General features: G+C 45.6%; 1 protein-coding gene across 1 annotated transcript in view; it reads left to right on the plus strand.

Moving 5' to 3' along the window:
• DAW1 (dynein assembly factor with WD repeats 1) overlaps positions 1-16481 on the plus strand; it is a 242789-nt gene that overhangs the window by 56174 nt on the left and 170134 nt on the right. The window contains exon 3 of the mRNA XM_086944817.1: positions 7002-7146. Coding sequence (XP_086800943.1) covers positions 7002-7146 — 145 coding nt within the window. The remainder of the gene's footprint in view (positions 1-7001; positions 7147-16481) is intronic.

The raw sequence follows: 16481 nt of genomic DNA on the forward strand, positions 1-16481 counted from the left end.
ATAAATAAATAATTAACACGGGAAATGTTTCAGTTCTGAAACTGTGAGTCTGTGAACTAAATAGCATTGAGGCCTATAGAAGGAGTTTTGGCCTACAGTTATGTGTGCTTTATTTTAAATATGTATCCTCTTGTTCTATGCATATCTAGTCCATCTGCACATCTTCAACCACCTCTCTCTCTCTTCTGCACCCTCTTTTACCTCTTCCCCGAATGCACTTCCTCACATCTCTGTCACTTCACTGCCCCCAAACTTGCACTGCCCTCCCTCAAATGTAAGCACTTTAATTTCTCCTACTATATTTTGACATCTGTGTATCCCCTTCACACACATATCCGCAGAATTTCAGTTGCAAATGGAATACATAAACATTGTTCTGTGTGCTCTGCAAAGAGGCCAACCCACTGACATGCACTTTGTTTGGCTTCAGGCTTAGTGCCACCGTGCTTAATCAAATCATAAACACCTGTCATGGCTGAAGCCTCAAAGAATACACATAACAACATGCAGATAAACAATAACATTACAACATATCTTACTCTTGGGGAATGCAAGATTAAGTAACGCATGTGAAATAAGAGAGGTACTAAATCCTTTGTTTCTTTATTTCGACATACGTTTGTCATAAAAGATCAACAGTATCACAATACAATACAGTAAAAGAATAAAAATAGATAAATCCAATCCTTAACACTATCAAGATTTCGTACATAGCAATTGGTCCCACAACCCGAGGTGTAATTAAGGGCCAGCCCCGGGTTTGTTAGGTAGGTGTGCCCCCTTAGTCCCAACTTATAAAATAGCCGCAGGCGGCCTTCTAATGTTCCACATTGCTGCCAGGAACTTGGAAACGGCGAAGACCACAACAGATCAAGGATCCGACTTCAAGATTCTGTAGGCATGCGAACAGTGGATTATCCCCAAATTTTTGCATAACGGAACTATCCACCTCCGTCTTGCATTCGAATAGGCAGGGCAAAAGAAAACAAGTGCACCTCACTTTCAAGGTCTGCGGTGCAACCCGGACAGTTCTTGAGAGATGCTGGGCACCACTTAGTCGTAAATGATCTAATGGGAAGGGAGCCGTGCCGCCATTGTAAAAAGAGCTTCCTCAAGACCGTTGGGCTAACATCATCCAAGACCTGCTCGACACGATAGGAGTCTTTAGTCAGTAAAAACGTGGCTGTAAGAGTTCCAGATTGGGCGCTCGACACTAGGAGAGTCCTTTTGTTATCCCAGAACAACTGATCCAGCTGTTTCCGAGAGATTCCAGCGCAAGAATACTCCGGATAAGTCCACATTGCGGTAAGGCAGAGTTTCTCAAGTTCTTCTCGGACATGCTTAAACCAGGGGAGTTTACCCACGTTAATCAGACCCAAGACTTCAATTAGCTCTTGCCTGTAAGTGCTCAACTCCGGGCAAAATCGCTAAAATGCGTTCCCTCAGCGTTTTTAACATTCATTGCTTGCAAGGCTGTTTTTGGCATCATTGTTAACTAAGGGGCATGAAGTCACAGCCAGTTTTAGTGTCATACATCAGAGAACTGGCCACTGTAAGCACATATTATTTGCTTTGTTTGACTCGGATATTTGGAGTAACTTTGCATGGTAACAAGAAACCTGCTCGTTATTTGGATCCGTTTTACAGGAAACAAATACAGCAGCTCCACTTCTAATGGAGGTACCAATCTTCAGGGAGGGCCCGGGTGTCACAGTGTGGGAGGTTTGCATGATGAGGGGTCTCGGCACAATATACATAACACAACATTAGCATGCAAACACTTACTATTACCGAGAATAAGGCACCAGATCAGACGTACTTGCGCCAACTCTCACGTATGACAAAAGGGTGGGATATATGCCTTTGAATAAGTCACGCAGAGATGAATTCTCTGATGCCTGAAATCATGACGCTGATTGCGTCACTGGCCTACAGAGTGCATACAACCATAGACCACAATGACCATGAAGGGCTTTTAAACAGAAAGCCCTGCGTTGTGCATTACAGTTCAGAAAGTTGATTTACTGCCTGGCTTTCGTCTCCTGCTTCATGGCGAGACGTGGCAGGCAACCTGAAACAGACAGCCCAGACTTAACTACATCGATTTATTTAGAGATATGATCGTATTGCTAAATAAATCGATCTATTTAAAATGTTTTTATGTAAATGTGTAGAAATTTCAGAGGGTCGCAGTCCTGGTGCTGGGAAAGGTCAGGAGAGGAAACAGTTGGTGAAGAGAGGGGTGCATCAAGTGCAGGTAGACAGCAGAGGGAACTGGCTAATTCCAAATTGGAATGCATGGATGGGCCATGGAGGACAGAGCCAAACATGTGCCACAACCAACAGACAGAAAGGAGAGTGACTGTGTCAGGAGTTTACTGGATGTGTCTGTAAAAAGATGGTCATAGAACTCAGATCTGGCACTGAGGTGGACCTGAATCTGTTGAAAACGATAGAGAGAGGAAGACAGAAGCTCCTGCTTTGCAAGAGTGAAAGTGAGGGTCATCAGAAAAGATTCAGGATGGTATGAGGGGTTGCAAGAAATGCAAATCCCACTTCAATGTCAGGGCTGGGGCTTAGGGAAGATTGGAGAGGCTTAGTTTGAGAAGTTCCTAATGAGATTTTAGTCCTGGAACAGGACATGGGTTCAGAGGTCAGGGATAAGAAAGAAAAACCTTGGTGAAAGGGAAAGGAGAAAGGAGATGAAGGTATGGGTTGGCGTAAGGAAAGTGCAATATTGTGAGGAGGATAAAAAGCAAAGGGAAAAAGCTAGTAAGAACATTTTTAAAAACACATAGTTTATGGAGTGCAGGGCATAGAAGAACTGCAGAGGGAGAGCAGGTGAATGGACTGGGGCACAAAGTGTTAGGATGGAGCCTTTACAGAAAGACTACATGACCTCTTTGGTCACCTCACATTTACATCCTGCAGCAAGGTGTGTTTGGATGGAACTCCCTATAGGTTTCAGCTCCTGGGGATGACTATACATCAGAGTACCCCCACGACTGGATCACTTCACTTATATAGCATTGCTCTATGCTACGTTTACACTTAAGAGTACATTTATAGTGCCTCAATGTTAGTAATATGCATCCCCCTCCACCCAACCCACATCCTCAGCTGCCAGGGAGGTGTCAAACATACAGGTCTTTGAGACCTTTATTAATATTGACACAAGTCAGTAGCACTCAGTTGTTTCCAAAATACATTTTTTTCTTGCCATAATCACTTGGTTAGATTGGTTGCATGTTTTTAGTTTTTGATGGCTGTGCCTCTGTGGCCTTGTCCCATTCATTCCCATTCATTCCCAGTCTCAGACCGTTTCTTGATTGTGAGATGTGTATTAAATCATTCAAAGGTGTGCAAGCAAAGCTTCTCTTCCCAAAATGCCTAGTATTCAAATTACTACCTATTTGATGGTTCTATTTAAAAGTTCAAATTGGGCTTCCGATGAGCTGGATAAATAGATTTATGCTACTGGACATGTCTGCCTTATGGGGGTCATTACCCAAACATTTTGCCTTTGCCCTTCTCCTTTTCCTGACATTTGTTTGTGTTGACCTTAGAACTCTGTACAATTTACCACTACTAACTATTGCTAAAGTGCTTGTGCTCACTCCCTAAAGCATGCAAAAAGAACAATTGGACAGAATGTTGAACAATGTCAAACATTCACCCCAGTAAAGAGATTTGGGCCTAAATCCATCGTTTTTTGCTCCCCATGCCATTCCAGGTTAAACCCAGTCATGTACAACCCACCCCTCATCAGCTGGGCTAGCTCGAATCCAGTGGTGCAGTGAGCACAGGACCCATGTCTGGGCATACCCTTCCCTTTATAGAGCGACAAAAGCAAAATGATGAAATGATGAGCACCAACTGAGCTCAAGCTACTTCTGGAATCCAACCCACGCTCCATCGCGTGTTGGCCATATTTTTAATATTTTTCGATTTTGACCTGTCTCAGTCAGAAAGATGTCAGGGGTTGCCACTTTGATCTTTTAGTTGATAGTTTTCACTTCAAACTTTAAAAATTCATAACTTCGGTTTTACTGATTGTTTTTTTGTTGTCATTTTGTTGTCAAATAATTTATTAATGGTCTCTATTTTTCTAAATTAGTATGGGATTTTCCTTTTGTTGTGTTTCTGCTTTATTACTGCTTGTGTGGTGCATAAATAATGTACACGTTGGCTCCGAGTTAAAAACTGATTGCTTTTGTTCCAAGCTACCAGAGGGTAAAGCACAGGATGATTTAATGACTTTTGTGGTTCACCCTGATGGGGATTGTGGTTGTTGCCTGAGCAGGGTTTGTATCCCACTCAACCAAAACCCATTTTCTCACAGTTACATTTCAAAGCCATTTGTTTTCTGGGTTCAGCAACAGGAAATGTATTTATTGTTTTGCCCAGAATTACATTTTTGTAATTGGTTTGGCTCAATGTTTTCACTGGAAAAGAAAACAAACTGAAGAGATTTCCATATACTATTAGATTTATTTTGAACTCCTGTTTGCCATTTTGGTATAAATAAGACTTAGGATATGACCTGCTGTGAGTGCAGCCAGGCAATATAAAGCATCACTCAAGTGAAAATGCTCATTGAGTCCCGTTCTAGAGTTGGGTGTCTCATATATGCTGTTCGGGAACTCAGTAGAGCAGTATGTGGTACTTGGTGAGCATATATCAATGAATTACTAAAGCCTTAACCACTTTGTAATGAATAAAATGGAGTTTGCAAGGTCACAATACTTTTGAATAAAACTTGGTTCGAATTAATGAAAGTTGGTGAAGGCCTGCGTTAGAGCAAAGTTTAGATTTTTTTAAATTAAGAAAAACACGTGAAGCAAAAGTAATGTGGTATTTTGTTGACCAGTAAGTGTTGCCTATCTGAGAATTACATCATTAGTGCTTTAGAAAAGTAATAATCACTGTACTTGGGTCACTTCTGTCCCTTTGGCTGACAATAAAGTGCAGAGAACTTTCTGGGATCTTGTGGCCCGAGTTCATTTAAAAACTTTTGTTCACTCTCAGGTGGAATTAAGCCTGGGAAGAGATTTTTATGATCATCATCCTTCATCATCATAGTTATAATCATAACTATTTGCCGGATTCATCTTTGAGGTTCTCAACGGTGTGACTACTTGCCGAATTCTAGGCTCCACTTGCTACCTTGGCTATCATCTTATGGCTGCCCCCACTGTACTGGAGAACAACTCCAGTACACACAGTGAATGTGCCACAGTGAATTTCCTTGCACTGTCCCTGCCATTCTGCATCCCAAGGCCCACGGATAAAGGTTGACTGCATTTTCTGGCCGCTTGCAACCTTTGTCCATTTTCTTGTTGGAAAATTGGCGTTCTTTTAACGGAGTGATAGGGTGCTTATGTTCTTTTGCATACAACTAAGAAGTCATCCAGGTAGAATAGCTTGTCTTCTTCCTGGAGGGTTTTGTGCACTGTCCTTTTGATGTAAATACTTAATATTTTAGAGTATGAACAAGTTACTGAGCAGCCCATTGGGAGACTCCTGTTATAGTGATATTGTCCTTCAAAATCGAAACTCAAGTGTAAAACCCAGTAATAGGCGAAAAGGTATTTGTGCTTGTAATGCTAGCTCCTTGCCCAGCCCCATCCGACACAGAATAATAGTTGATGTCGCCTGCAGCTGCTTTGCCCTGCCTAGTTGCTTGCCCATGCTGCCGCAGGGTTACTCCCCCTTGTGTGCTGACCCGCTCCTGAGGCACGTGATCCTGCACCTGCCGCCATCATTCACATCTATCATAGCCCTCAATCGCTATTATAATCACCATCCTCCTCTTCTGCATCTTCCGCGCTCCAGCATACCGCCCTGACTCAGTGCCACTGTCTTTGTCACAAGCGGTGGCCTGGGTTCCTTTACTTTCGTACTGGTTTGCATTTGTCCCAGGTTTTGTCCCCTCTGCTCTCATTCCCTGCTCTGTGTGCATCACACTCAGTCTCCTGGACATTGTCTTGAGCCTGGCTCTGCATCCTGTAGCAGCTGTTTTACTAACCATTCTTTTCCTCTGCAGCCTGCTGCCCCCATCGCCAGCCCCAGGATACTCCGGAGGTCTTCTTCCCCTTCTGTTTGCTTTTGGTCTGGCCACCCACCCCCCTCTTCTTCGTAACATAACTTGTAATCGCAGCGAGAGTCTTTCCCTTGCTTTTGGCTTGATCCTAATCCCCAAATTGCTAGCTGCTTAGCTGGTGTCCTTCGTTTTCAGCTCAGCCACTGGCCCAGTCTTACCTAGCTGTGTAGGAGGCATCTGCCCATTAACTACTACTGCCTTTTCTTGATTAGGCTGCTTGAATGGTGCATTGGTCCTTGATTGGCCCTACTTCAAGCCCCACTTGGTTCCTTCTCGCTTTGAATGCCCCCTTCACAGGCTTCACTCCTTTGTTGCCCATTTCTGCACTCCTTTTCCTCTACCACAAGGAAGGAGTGGGGGACCCTGCTCCCGTGGCCTTACGGACCCTCAGCAGGGTTACTCCTCTGCTCTTTCCATGTCCCTTTGTCCCCAATTTCAATTAGCCTTCACCAAAACCTTCTCACTCCCCTATTACTGCCTCCTTTGCTTGGCCAACATAAAATCTGTAGTGTTTGCTACTTGGCAGAAGACTCCTGCCAAGTTTAAATTGGATGTCCATTTGCTAGGGGACATTAGCTCGTAACATTGGTTGCCACCTATGTATGCATGTGGTATTTGTATTACAGAAACTAGCACAATTGTTAGATTTGTCAAATGCTGATTGACCATAATCTGTTTTTGGTTCGCATATTTCTTATCTAAAACTTACTAACACCAGTTAAAAAAGACCCTAACATTTGTAAAAGCTTTAGCCTGTAGACACCACACAATCTTGCATTGTTAGCACAATCTCATGATTTTTCGCAGAAAGATAATTTGAAGTCTTCACAACTCTCTTTCGTCATGGACTATCAAAGTTTATAACTATTTTGCGTATTTGTACACTTTTGTTCAACAGCACAGATGTGGAAACATTGGTGGAAGATATCCGTAAAGCTGAGCCGCTCGTCACTGCTTCCCGCACACAACAAGTGAAGCATTTGATTCTCAGGTTGCAGGAGAAGCTTGGTCAACACGACAGTCACAAGTTTTACCTGTTTAAGGTAAGCGATCAGCGTCTGTCAATGCTCATTGTTTTATGCAAAAGAAACTGTGGAATACTTTGAGAGAACCATCATGATTTTTGGTGTTTTAAGACTTGCAACTTTAGAGTTGTTTATTTGCAGAAGCTCACTGCCAGGTTGAAGTCCTATATGTACCTGAACAGTTTAGATGCCATTTTGGCTGTGTTCTTATTTTAACAGCATCTTTTTCATTCTAAAAGCAGCTATGGTATTGTCTCGGTTTCAAAATGTTTGGCTTATTGTGTGCTCTCAGTACAATGTTTGGGCCAGGTGGCTATTATTAAAGGTCTTTGTTATCGTGATTTGAAGGTTTTAATGATATATTTCTGTGCCTTTTACACTTTCTGGTGAGTCAGTACAAAAACACTTTTCACTCTATAGCTCTCATTACGAGTGGCCCCGTAATTGGTGTGATATTTATTGTGCCTTGTAAAATGTAGATTTTCCACAGTTTTAATGGGAAGAAAATCATGATTTTAATAAAGGCACGGAGGCTAATATTAGGCATAATCCTTTATTGCTCCTCAAACACAGCAGCAACATCAAACTTAGAATTAGAACACAATAGAAACCTAGAACACTGAACATGCATATAACACAAGAACAGTCAGCCATCTTCCTCTTTTAACTGCTGCGAAAAAAACAACGTCCTATTAGATGAACCAAAAAATAAACTCCATTGACGGCAACCTCCACGAAAACGTCCTTGATATCCATCTTCTTAACTTTGACCTAAACATAAGAATAAGAAACAGAAAAAAATAATAAGTCAAATGGGTTGGGTTAAAAGCGGAGGGATAATATTAGCCTCCTTGCCTTTAATAAAACAATGATTTTCTTCCCATTATAACTGTGGAAAATCTGCATTTTATGGCAAGTCCCAGTGCTCAATATTATGCATGCTCAACGTTCCTCTAAAACTCTCTGTAGCCCATTTTTTTATTCACAACCAATTTTTATTGAGCAAGTAGGCAATAAAATTGTGGCACCCCACAGATCGGAGATCACCACCAAAAGTACAGGCACAGTATATCAAATGAGTAGCAAATGTTCAAGCAGGCACCGAAAATAGGCTCAATATGTATAAACCCCCCAACCCACCCTACCCCGCAACCCCCGTCCCCCCCAACTCCCAGAAACTCCCCCCCACGCACGTGTACATATAGCAGCAGATAAAGGGTGTAGGTGTACCGCGACAGGAGTGTCGCAGAATCGGGCCAACAATGTCCGTACAATCAAATGTCCTCTTCTCGCTCCGCTGGGGGATCCAGTGACAGACCCGGTAGTCGGCCCACCGCTTCCAAATTTTGTAGTGTTTGCGTGGGCAGCCCCTCGCCTCAAAGATCGGCTTTTCAAGGCCCATGTAATAGTCCAATCCAGCTTTCCACGCAGACAGGGGAGGGGCCCTTACACCCTTCCACGCCCGGGCTAGGTCCCGCTTGGCAACAACAAGCCCCAAAAGCAGCAGATGACGTTTATAGATGTTCCCACCAATGCCCTCCATAACATGCAGCAACCCCAGCCGATGGGTGCGGGGAAGGTCCCAGCCCAGGACCTCAGATAGACAGCTCCACACGCCTCTCCAAAAGCCAGACAACCTACCACACGACCACACAGTATGTAACAGGGATCCAGGCACCGCCCCAAAGCGCAGGCATTCCGGGGATTCAATCAACCCAGCCCTCCACAATCGTTCACGGGTGTAGTTGGCCCGGTGTAGGTACTTAAATTGGATGAGCCGGAGCCGTACAGCAATGGCGGTCCCACGCGGGGATTCTAACGCCTCCCTCCAATCGTCCTCATCTAGAGGGCCTACGTCCACCTCCCAAGCCGCCGGAAGAGAGTGCAGGGTAGAGGAGCAATGGATAACCAGCGTCTAGTATATCCGGGATACCTTCCTATCCCCCAGGTCTCCCATAAAGACCTTCGCCTCGACCGGGCTAAACTCTGGTAGGGAGTCCAGGTTGGCAATGCTCGGGGTGAGGGCGTGTCGCAGCTGCAGATAACGGAAGAACTGGGACTGAGGCATTTGGAACTCCGTGCGAAGTTCCTCGAATGATTTGAGGGTAGTGCCGGACATGACCTGGCCCAGTAGCGAGATGCCTATCGCCTCCCATCCCTCAAAGCCGGCCAGGGCCGAAAGCTCTGGGAGCAGGCCATTATGCCAGAGCGGCGTCTCAGCCGTCAATTTGCCCCACCAGCCTATGCGGCGTAGGGCCTGTCTCCACACTGGAAAGACCACTCTGGTGACCGACGGTAGTGCACGACGCAGACGGGCTGAGTACAGAATGGTGTGTAATGTGTTATCGCCCATAAGCGACCGCTCCAATGCATACACCGGGTCCCCCCTGTCGCTGTACCACCACTCATTAAGAACAAGCAGTTGGGAAGCCTGGTAGTAAGATAGGAGATCAGAGGTGGCCAGGCCCCCGCAATAGGTAGACAGGAAGCATGTTTTCAACGCCACTCTGGCCGCTCCGCAAGCCCACAGAAAGCGACCCAGCGTCGAGTTAACCTGGCGAAACCACTGCGGGCCGATAGGGTAAGGGAAGTTCTGTAGCTGGTACAACAGGCGTGGAAGCGCCACCATTTTGAAAATGGCAGATCTTCCAAAGATAGTGAGGGGCATTCTGGACCAAGTCTTGACATCGGCCTGGACCCGTTCCCACACCGGCAGTGCGCCACGGTCCCAGGCCACGGCGCGCGACTCAGAGAGAAAGACGCCAAGGTATTTCAGCCCATCCGTTGCAACGCGCAGTCCCGCAGCCCAGGGGGCCACCACGACCCCGCAACCCAGCACCCATAAAGTCAATTTGTGAAGGTTGAGCCGAAGGCCGGAGATCTCGCCAAATATGCGCATGACCTCCAGAACCTGGGGACCCGAGTGTTGCAGGTCAGTGAGGAAAAAGAGGATATCATCCGCATATAACGCGATTCTATCTACCAATTCACCACTCCACACAAACCCGCATATCTGGGCATCAGCACGCACCCGAGATGCCAGGGGCTCCAACGCCAGGGCAAACAGGTACGGGGACAATGGACAACCCTGTCGGGTACCCCGACCAATCCGAAAGCGCCCGGACGTGGCCCCGGCCACCCGAACCGAGGCCGTGACATTGGTGTACAGTAGTTTCAGGTAAGATAGGAACACAGGACCGAGGTTAAGGCGGGGCAAGAGTGTGAACAAGTATGCCCAACTCACAGAGTCAAAGGCCTTGTCCATATCCGCTAGTAGGAGTGCCGCCTGCTCATCTCGAGCCCCCATCTGTAGCCCATTTTCCACAAGTTTAAAATATAATTTTTTTAAAGTTAAATCATTTGACCATTCAACTGCCTTTATAATTCCACTCCATCTGGAACCTCTCATAAATGCTTTACTAGCCATAGCACCCCATACAAACTGTGCCTCAAAAACACACACATCCACACCGGCCTTACTCATCACTTCCTTAACCCATCTTGCTAAGGTGGGAGCAAAAAAACGCCCCATACGGTTTCCTGAAAGAAATCCTCAATTGCGAACAACCACACTCCCTCAAACCAACCGTTCTCTTCTCATACTCTCTCAAACAACGTACCACTCACACTTTACTATGACCCTCCATATTGTGATAAAAAATCGACCTAGACATTGTTCTTTGGCCTTTTCCGCAATCCAAAACACACCCCTTCAGGTTGGTAACTCCTAGAAGTCCATTCCAAAGCTATAGTATCCAAAACTCTCCTAAAAGAGACCAAACACAAGAGTACTGCTAATTTCCAAGACAAGAACTAAAGACTCAAACCAGAATTTGGACCCCAAACATCCAACTCCTTCAAAACAACTGAAACATCCCAAAGAACAGCATACTCCAAACACACACTCTTAACCAACCTTTTAACCAAAGCATGTTGACCTACTGGCACACCTTCAACTAAAACATGCCCGGCTGAAATAGCAGACCTACTCAAATTCACTGTATTGTAAGCCAAAATTGTTATATACAAACTTGATAAATAATTCATGATCTCCACTATAGGTGCTGATAAAGGATCCAAACACCCTCAATACACCAACCACACCATATGCTCCAAGCAGACCTATAGACCCTTGTTGTACCTGTCGCCCAGGAATATACAAAGCCTCTTTAATAATCCACACACTTGCCAAACTCTCAAAAATAAGCCATGCCATAAGCCTCAATTGGCCCGTCATCGCTAGCTTGTGAACGTTCCCCTAAAATGAAAGCATTTCAGACTGAAAGCATTTTGACCATGTCCCATTTCATGTTTTCATTGCCATGTGTTTTCACTTGCACCAAAATCTGGGTGCCATTTTAAAATGCAGTCTGTCTGAAACACAAAAAGAAAGCAATTCCTGAATCTAGATGAAACTTGAGCTACATCAATGCTACCACACTATGGCATCTCTTTTGTACCTTTATAGCACCACTCTTTTCCTTTATAGCAACCTCATTAGCCTGAACCTTACGTTCAGACACCTTCTCCATCTTCTTTCTCTCCACATTCGTTCTCTTTTGCATTCTGTTTACTCCTCCTTGACTTGACCACTAGCTACAACCTCCACTTTCTCTGTAGTCCAAATACTTTAATCTTCCACAGATCTCTTCTTTGAGTCTTTCGCAATTAAACTTTTTTCAACACTACTCTAAATTTTCTCATCCAAAGAAGCTGCCATTTCTCCAAACATCTTGTCCATATATACCTTTAATCTCTCCTCAAAACCTTATACTTCAATCTGGTCCATCCTAAAATACTTTATCCACTCTATTATAAATACAACACTATGAAAAACTACTCTCTATTTTCAAAACCACTAAACATATGTACTATATAAAACTTCCTTTATTTAATACTCAAATCCTTTCCTTCTGCACTTGTATCCAACCCCTGACAGAAAACTGACTAAAAACCTAAACAGTCTTCAGGTCGTTTTTTTGGCCAAAATATGGATGCCACAAACTTCTATTAAAATATAACTTTCCCAAACTTTCAAAATGCCCGCAGCACGTCGCATGAGTACGGCTGCCTCTACATGTCAAAGTGAATCAATTTCCAATCCAAATTGAGCCACTCGCGCTCCACTTGAAAGGAGACGCAACGTGACGCGACCCAGACGCTTGCCGGGCGTCAGCTTCAGAATGCTGAAGCCCGCTCTTGCGCAGCGCAAAAATCCTTTACGCACATGGACTTCTCGAGAGCTGCATGTTCCTCTCCCATGCACCTTGCTTTAAGCAAAATGATAAGACCAAACCATTGCGCACAACCTTATCTATTTAAAAAACCAAAGCATTTTCTACACTGAAACACCCGGATAGCTTCTAATTGATTAACTAAAAATATACCACACATGAAAACAACGTGATTTAAACAGTTAATGACTTTAAAAAAAACTTTTGATTCATTTAAAACATTCAGACATACTCATTTTAAATAAACATATTTAAATAGACTCTCTAATCATTAATTACTCTTACAAATCAAAACTATCATGCCTCATACAAACACCAACTTCATTTAAAAAAAATTACTTTTCTGTGAATGAGCATCAACAAAATAGGAGCATCAACAAAATAGGAAGATGGCTCCCTGCCTCACTTCCCCTACCACCTGGAAACACTCCTGCTAATCACTGCCAGACATCGCCTGCAGTTCTAGCGCCTCGACGCCGGACTAGCGCTCATTGCCTGTGTGATATCGTTATTTAGGGCATATCACATTTTATTTTATTTTATTTTAAAAGCGCTGCATTGCCTGCCCTGTGTAATTTCGTTTTACTTTACAGCATATTTTACTTACATAGCGCTGCATTCACTGGGTTTTAGCTGTCCCCTTCTGTGTGTCCGTGCCCCAGTTTCACTTTCCCTCCCTCCATTTGTTGTGCTCGTGGCCCGTGTCTCCTCCCAGCCTCCCAGCTGCCCCTCCCACGCTCCGCCCCTCCACTATCCATTTAAGTCAGATGGTCCTATGTGCAGCGTCCACGCGCTGCGGCCGCGCCGAAGGTGCGCCAAAGGTAAGCCCGTCTACGCCCGTCCGCGCCAAGACCGCGCCCAGCGCCAGACCCCCTGGTCCCCCGCAAACCCCACCCCTCCCGCATCACATACAATGCAGCTACCCTCTCAGCCCTTAATCCCGGCCGATCACCAAACTGCTACCAAGCCGAATCTGGACGCACCCATGGACCATTCGCCTGCCACTCCTGCAAGTGGCAGTTTGTCCACCCTAAGCGTGGAAGGGTATTCTCAGATGTGAGACCCTTGCTCATTGCACCATCAGGATTCAAGCAAACCGGGCCGAAGACGGCTGTATTGCCAGAAACCGGTCCCCGGGAGCTTGTTTCCTTCCCAGTGTAAGAATTGGCTTTTGTAGTTTGGTTTGCCCTGTTCCCATCATGCACTGGGACAGGAACAGACTAATTTGCATACAGCCAGGTTCTGAAACTGGGATGGTGCAGTGAGCTAAAAAACGGTGTTGGATCTAGCCCTGATCTCTTGACTGGGTGAGAGCTTTCTGCTTAATTCAGAGACCCTGTCCCTCACCACCCCTTGTTGTAAATATTTTTGTCCACCCTAAGCGTGGAAGGGTATTCTCAGATGTGAGACCCTTGCTCATTGCACCATCAGGATTCAAGCAAACCGGGCCGAAGACGGCTGTAATGCCAGAAACCGGTCCCCGGGAGCTTGTTTCCTTCCCAGTGTAAGAATTGGCTTTTGTAGTTTGGTTTGCCCTGTTCCCATCATGCACTGGGACAGGAACAGACTAATTTGCATACAGCCAGGTTCTGAAACTGGGATGGTGCAGTGAGCTAAAAAACGGTGTTGGATCTAGCCCTGATCTCTTGACTGGGTGAGAGCTTTCTGCTTAATTCAGAGACTCTGTCCCTCACCACCCCTTGTTGTAAATATTTTTGTCCACCCTAAGCGTGGAAGGGTATTCTCAGATGTGAGACCCTTGCTCATTGCACCATCAGGATTCAAGCAAACCGGGCCGAAGACGGCTGTAATGCCAGAAACCGGTCCCCGGGAGCTTGTTTCCTTCCCAGTGTAAGAATTGGCTTTTGTAGTTTGGTTTGCCCTGTTCCCATCATGCACTGGGACAGGAACAGACTAATTTGCATACAGCCAGGTTCTGAAACTGGGATGGTGCAGTGAGCTAAAAAACGGTGTTGGATCTAGCCCTGATCTCTTGACTGGGTGAGAGCTTTCTGCTTAATTCAGAGACTCTGTCCCTCACCACCCCTTGTTGTAAATATTTTTGTCCACCCTAAGCGTGGAAGGGTATTCTCAGATGTGAGACCCTTGCTCATTGCACCATCAGGATTCAAGCAAACCGGGCCGAAGACGGCTGTAATGCCAGAAACCGGTCCCCGGGAGCTTGTTTCCTTCCCAGTGTAAGAATTGGCTTTTGTAGTTTGGTTTGCCCTGTTCCCATCATGCACTGGGACAGGAACAGACTAATTTGCATACAGCCAGGTTCTGAAACTGGGATGGTGCAGTGAGCTAAAAAACGGTGTTGGATCTAGCCCTGATCTCTTGACTGGGTGAGAGCTTTCTGCTTAATTCAGAGACTCTGTCCCTCACCACCCCTTGTTGTAAATATTTTTGTCCACCCTAAGCGTGGAAGGGTATTCTCAGATGTGAGTCCCTTGCTCATTGCACCATCAGGATTCAAGCAAACCGGGCCGAAGACGCTGTAATGCCAGAAACCGGTCCCCGGGAGCTTGTTTCCTTCCCAGTGTAAGAATTGGCTTTTGTAGTTTGGTTTGCCCTGTTCCCATCATGCACTGGGACAGGAACAGACTAATTTGCATACAGCCAGGTTCTGAAACTGGGATGGTGCAGTGAGCTAAAAAACGGTGTTGGATCTAGCCCTGATCTCTTGACTGGGTGAGAGCTTTCTGCTTAATTCAGAGACTCTGTCCCTCACCACCCCTTGTTGTAAATATTTTTGTCCACCCTAAGCGTGGAAGGGTATTCTCAGATGTGAGACCCTTGCTCATTGCACCATCAGGATTCAAGCAAACCGGGCCGAAGACGGCTGTAATGCCAGAAACCGGTCCCCGGGAGCTTGTTTCCTTCCCAGTGTAAGAATTGGCTTTTGTAGTTTGGTTTGCCCTGTTCCCATCATGCACTGGGACAGGAACAGACTAATTTGCATACAGCCAGGTTCTGAAACTGGGATGGTGCAGTGAGCTAAAAAACGGTGTTGGATCTAGCCCTGATCTCTTGACTGGGTGAGAGCTTTCTGCTTAATTCAGAGACTCTGTCCCTCACCACCCCTTGTTGTAAATATTTTTGTCCACCCTAAGCGTGGAAGGGTATTCTCAGATGTGAGACCCTTGCTCATTGCACCATCAGGATTCAAGCAAACCGGGCCGAAGACGGCTGTAATGCCAGAAACCGGTCCCCGGGAGCTTGTTTCCTTCCCAGTGTAAGAATTGGCTTTTGTAGTTTGGTTTGCCCTGTTCCCATCATGCACTGGGACAGGAACAGACTAATTTGCATACAGCCAGGTTCTGAAACTGGGATGGTGCAGTGAGCTAAAAAACGGTGTTGGATCTAGCCCTGATCTCTTGACTGGGTGAGAGCTTTCTGCTTAATTCAGAGACTCTGTCCCTCACCACCCCTTGTTGTAAATATTTTTGTCCACCCTAAGCGTGGAAGGGTATTCTCAGATGTGAGACCCTTGCTCATTGCACCATCAGGATTCAAGCAAACCGGGCCGAAGACGGCTGTAATGCCAGAAACCGGTCCCCGGGAGCTTGTTTCCTTCCCAGTGTAAGAATTGGCTTTTGTAGTTTGGTTTGCCCTGTTCCCATCATGCACTGGGACAGGAACAGACTAATTTGCATACAGCCAGGTTCTGAAACTGGGATGGTGCAGTGAGCTAAAAAACGGTGTTGGATCTAGCCCTGATCTCTTGACTGGGTGAGAGCTTTCTGCTTAATTCAGAGACTCTGTCCCTCACCACCCCTTGTTGTAAATATTTTGTCCACCCTAAGCGTGGAAGGGTATTCTCAGATGTGAGACCCTTGCTCATTGCACCATCAGGATTCAAGCAAACCGGGCCGAAGACGGCTGTAATGCCAGAAACCGGTCCCCGGGAGCTTGTTTCCTTCCCAGTGTAAGAATTGGCTTTTGTAGTTTGGTTTGCCCTGTTCCCATCATGCACTGGGACAGGAACAGACTAATTTGCATACAGCCAGGTTCTGAAACTGGGATGGTGCAGTGAGCTAAAAAACGGTGTTGGATCTAGCCCTGATCTCTTGACTGGGTGAGAGCTTTCTGCTTAATTCAGAGACTCTGTCCCTC

Source organism: Lissotriton vulgaris, chromosome 11 (genome assembly GCF_964263255.1).
Source record: "Lissotriton vulgaris chromosome 11, aLisVul1.2, whole genome shotgun sequence".
Lineage (NCBI taxonomy): Eukaryota > Metazoa > Chordata > Amphibia > Caudata > Salamandridae > Lissotriton > Lissotriton vulgaris.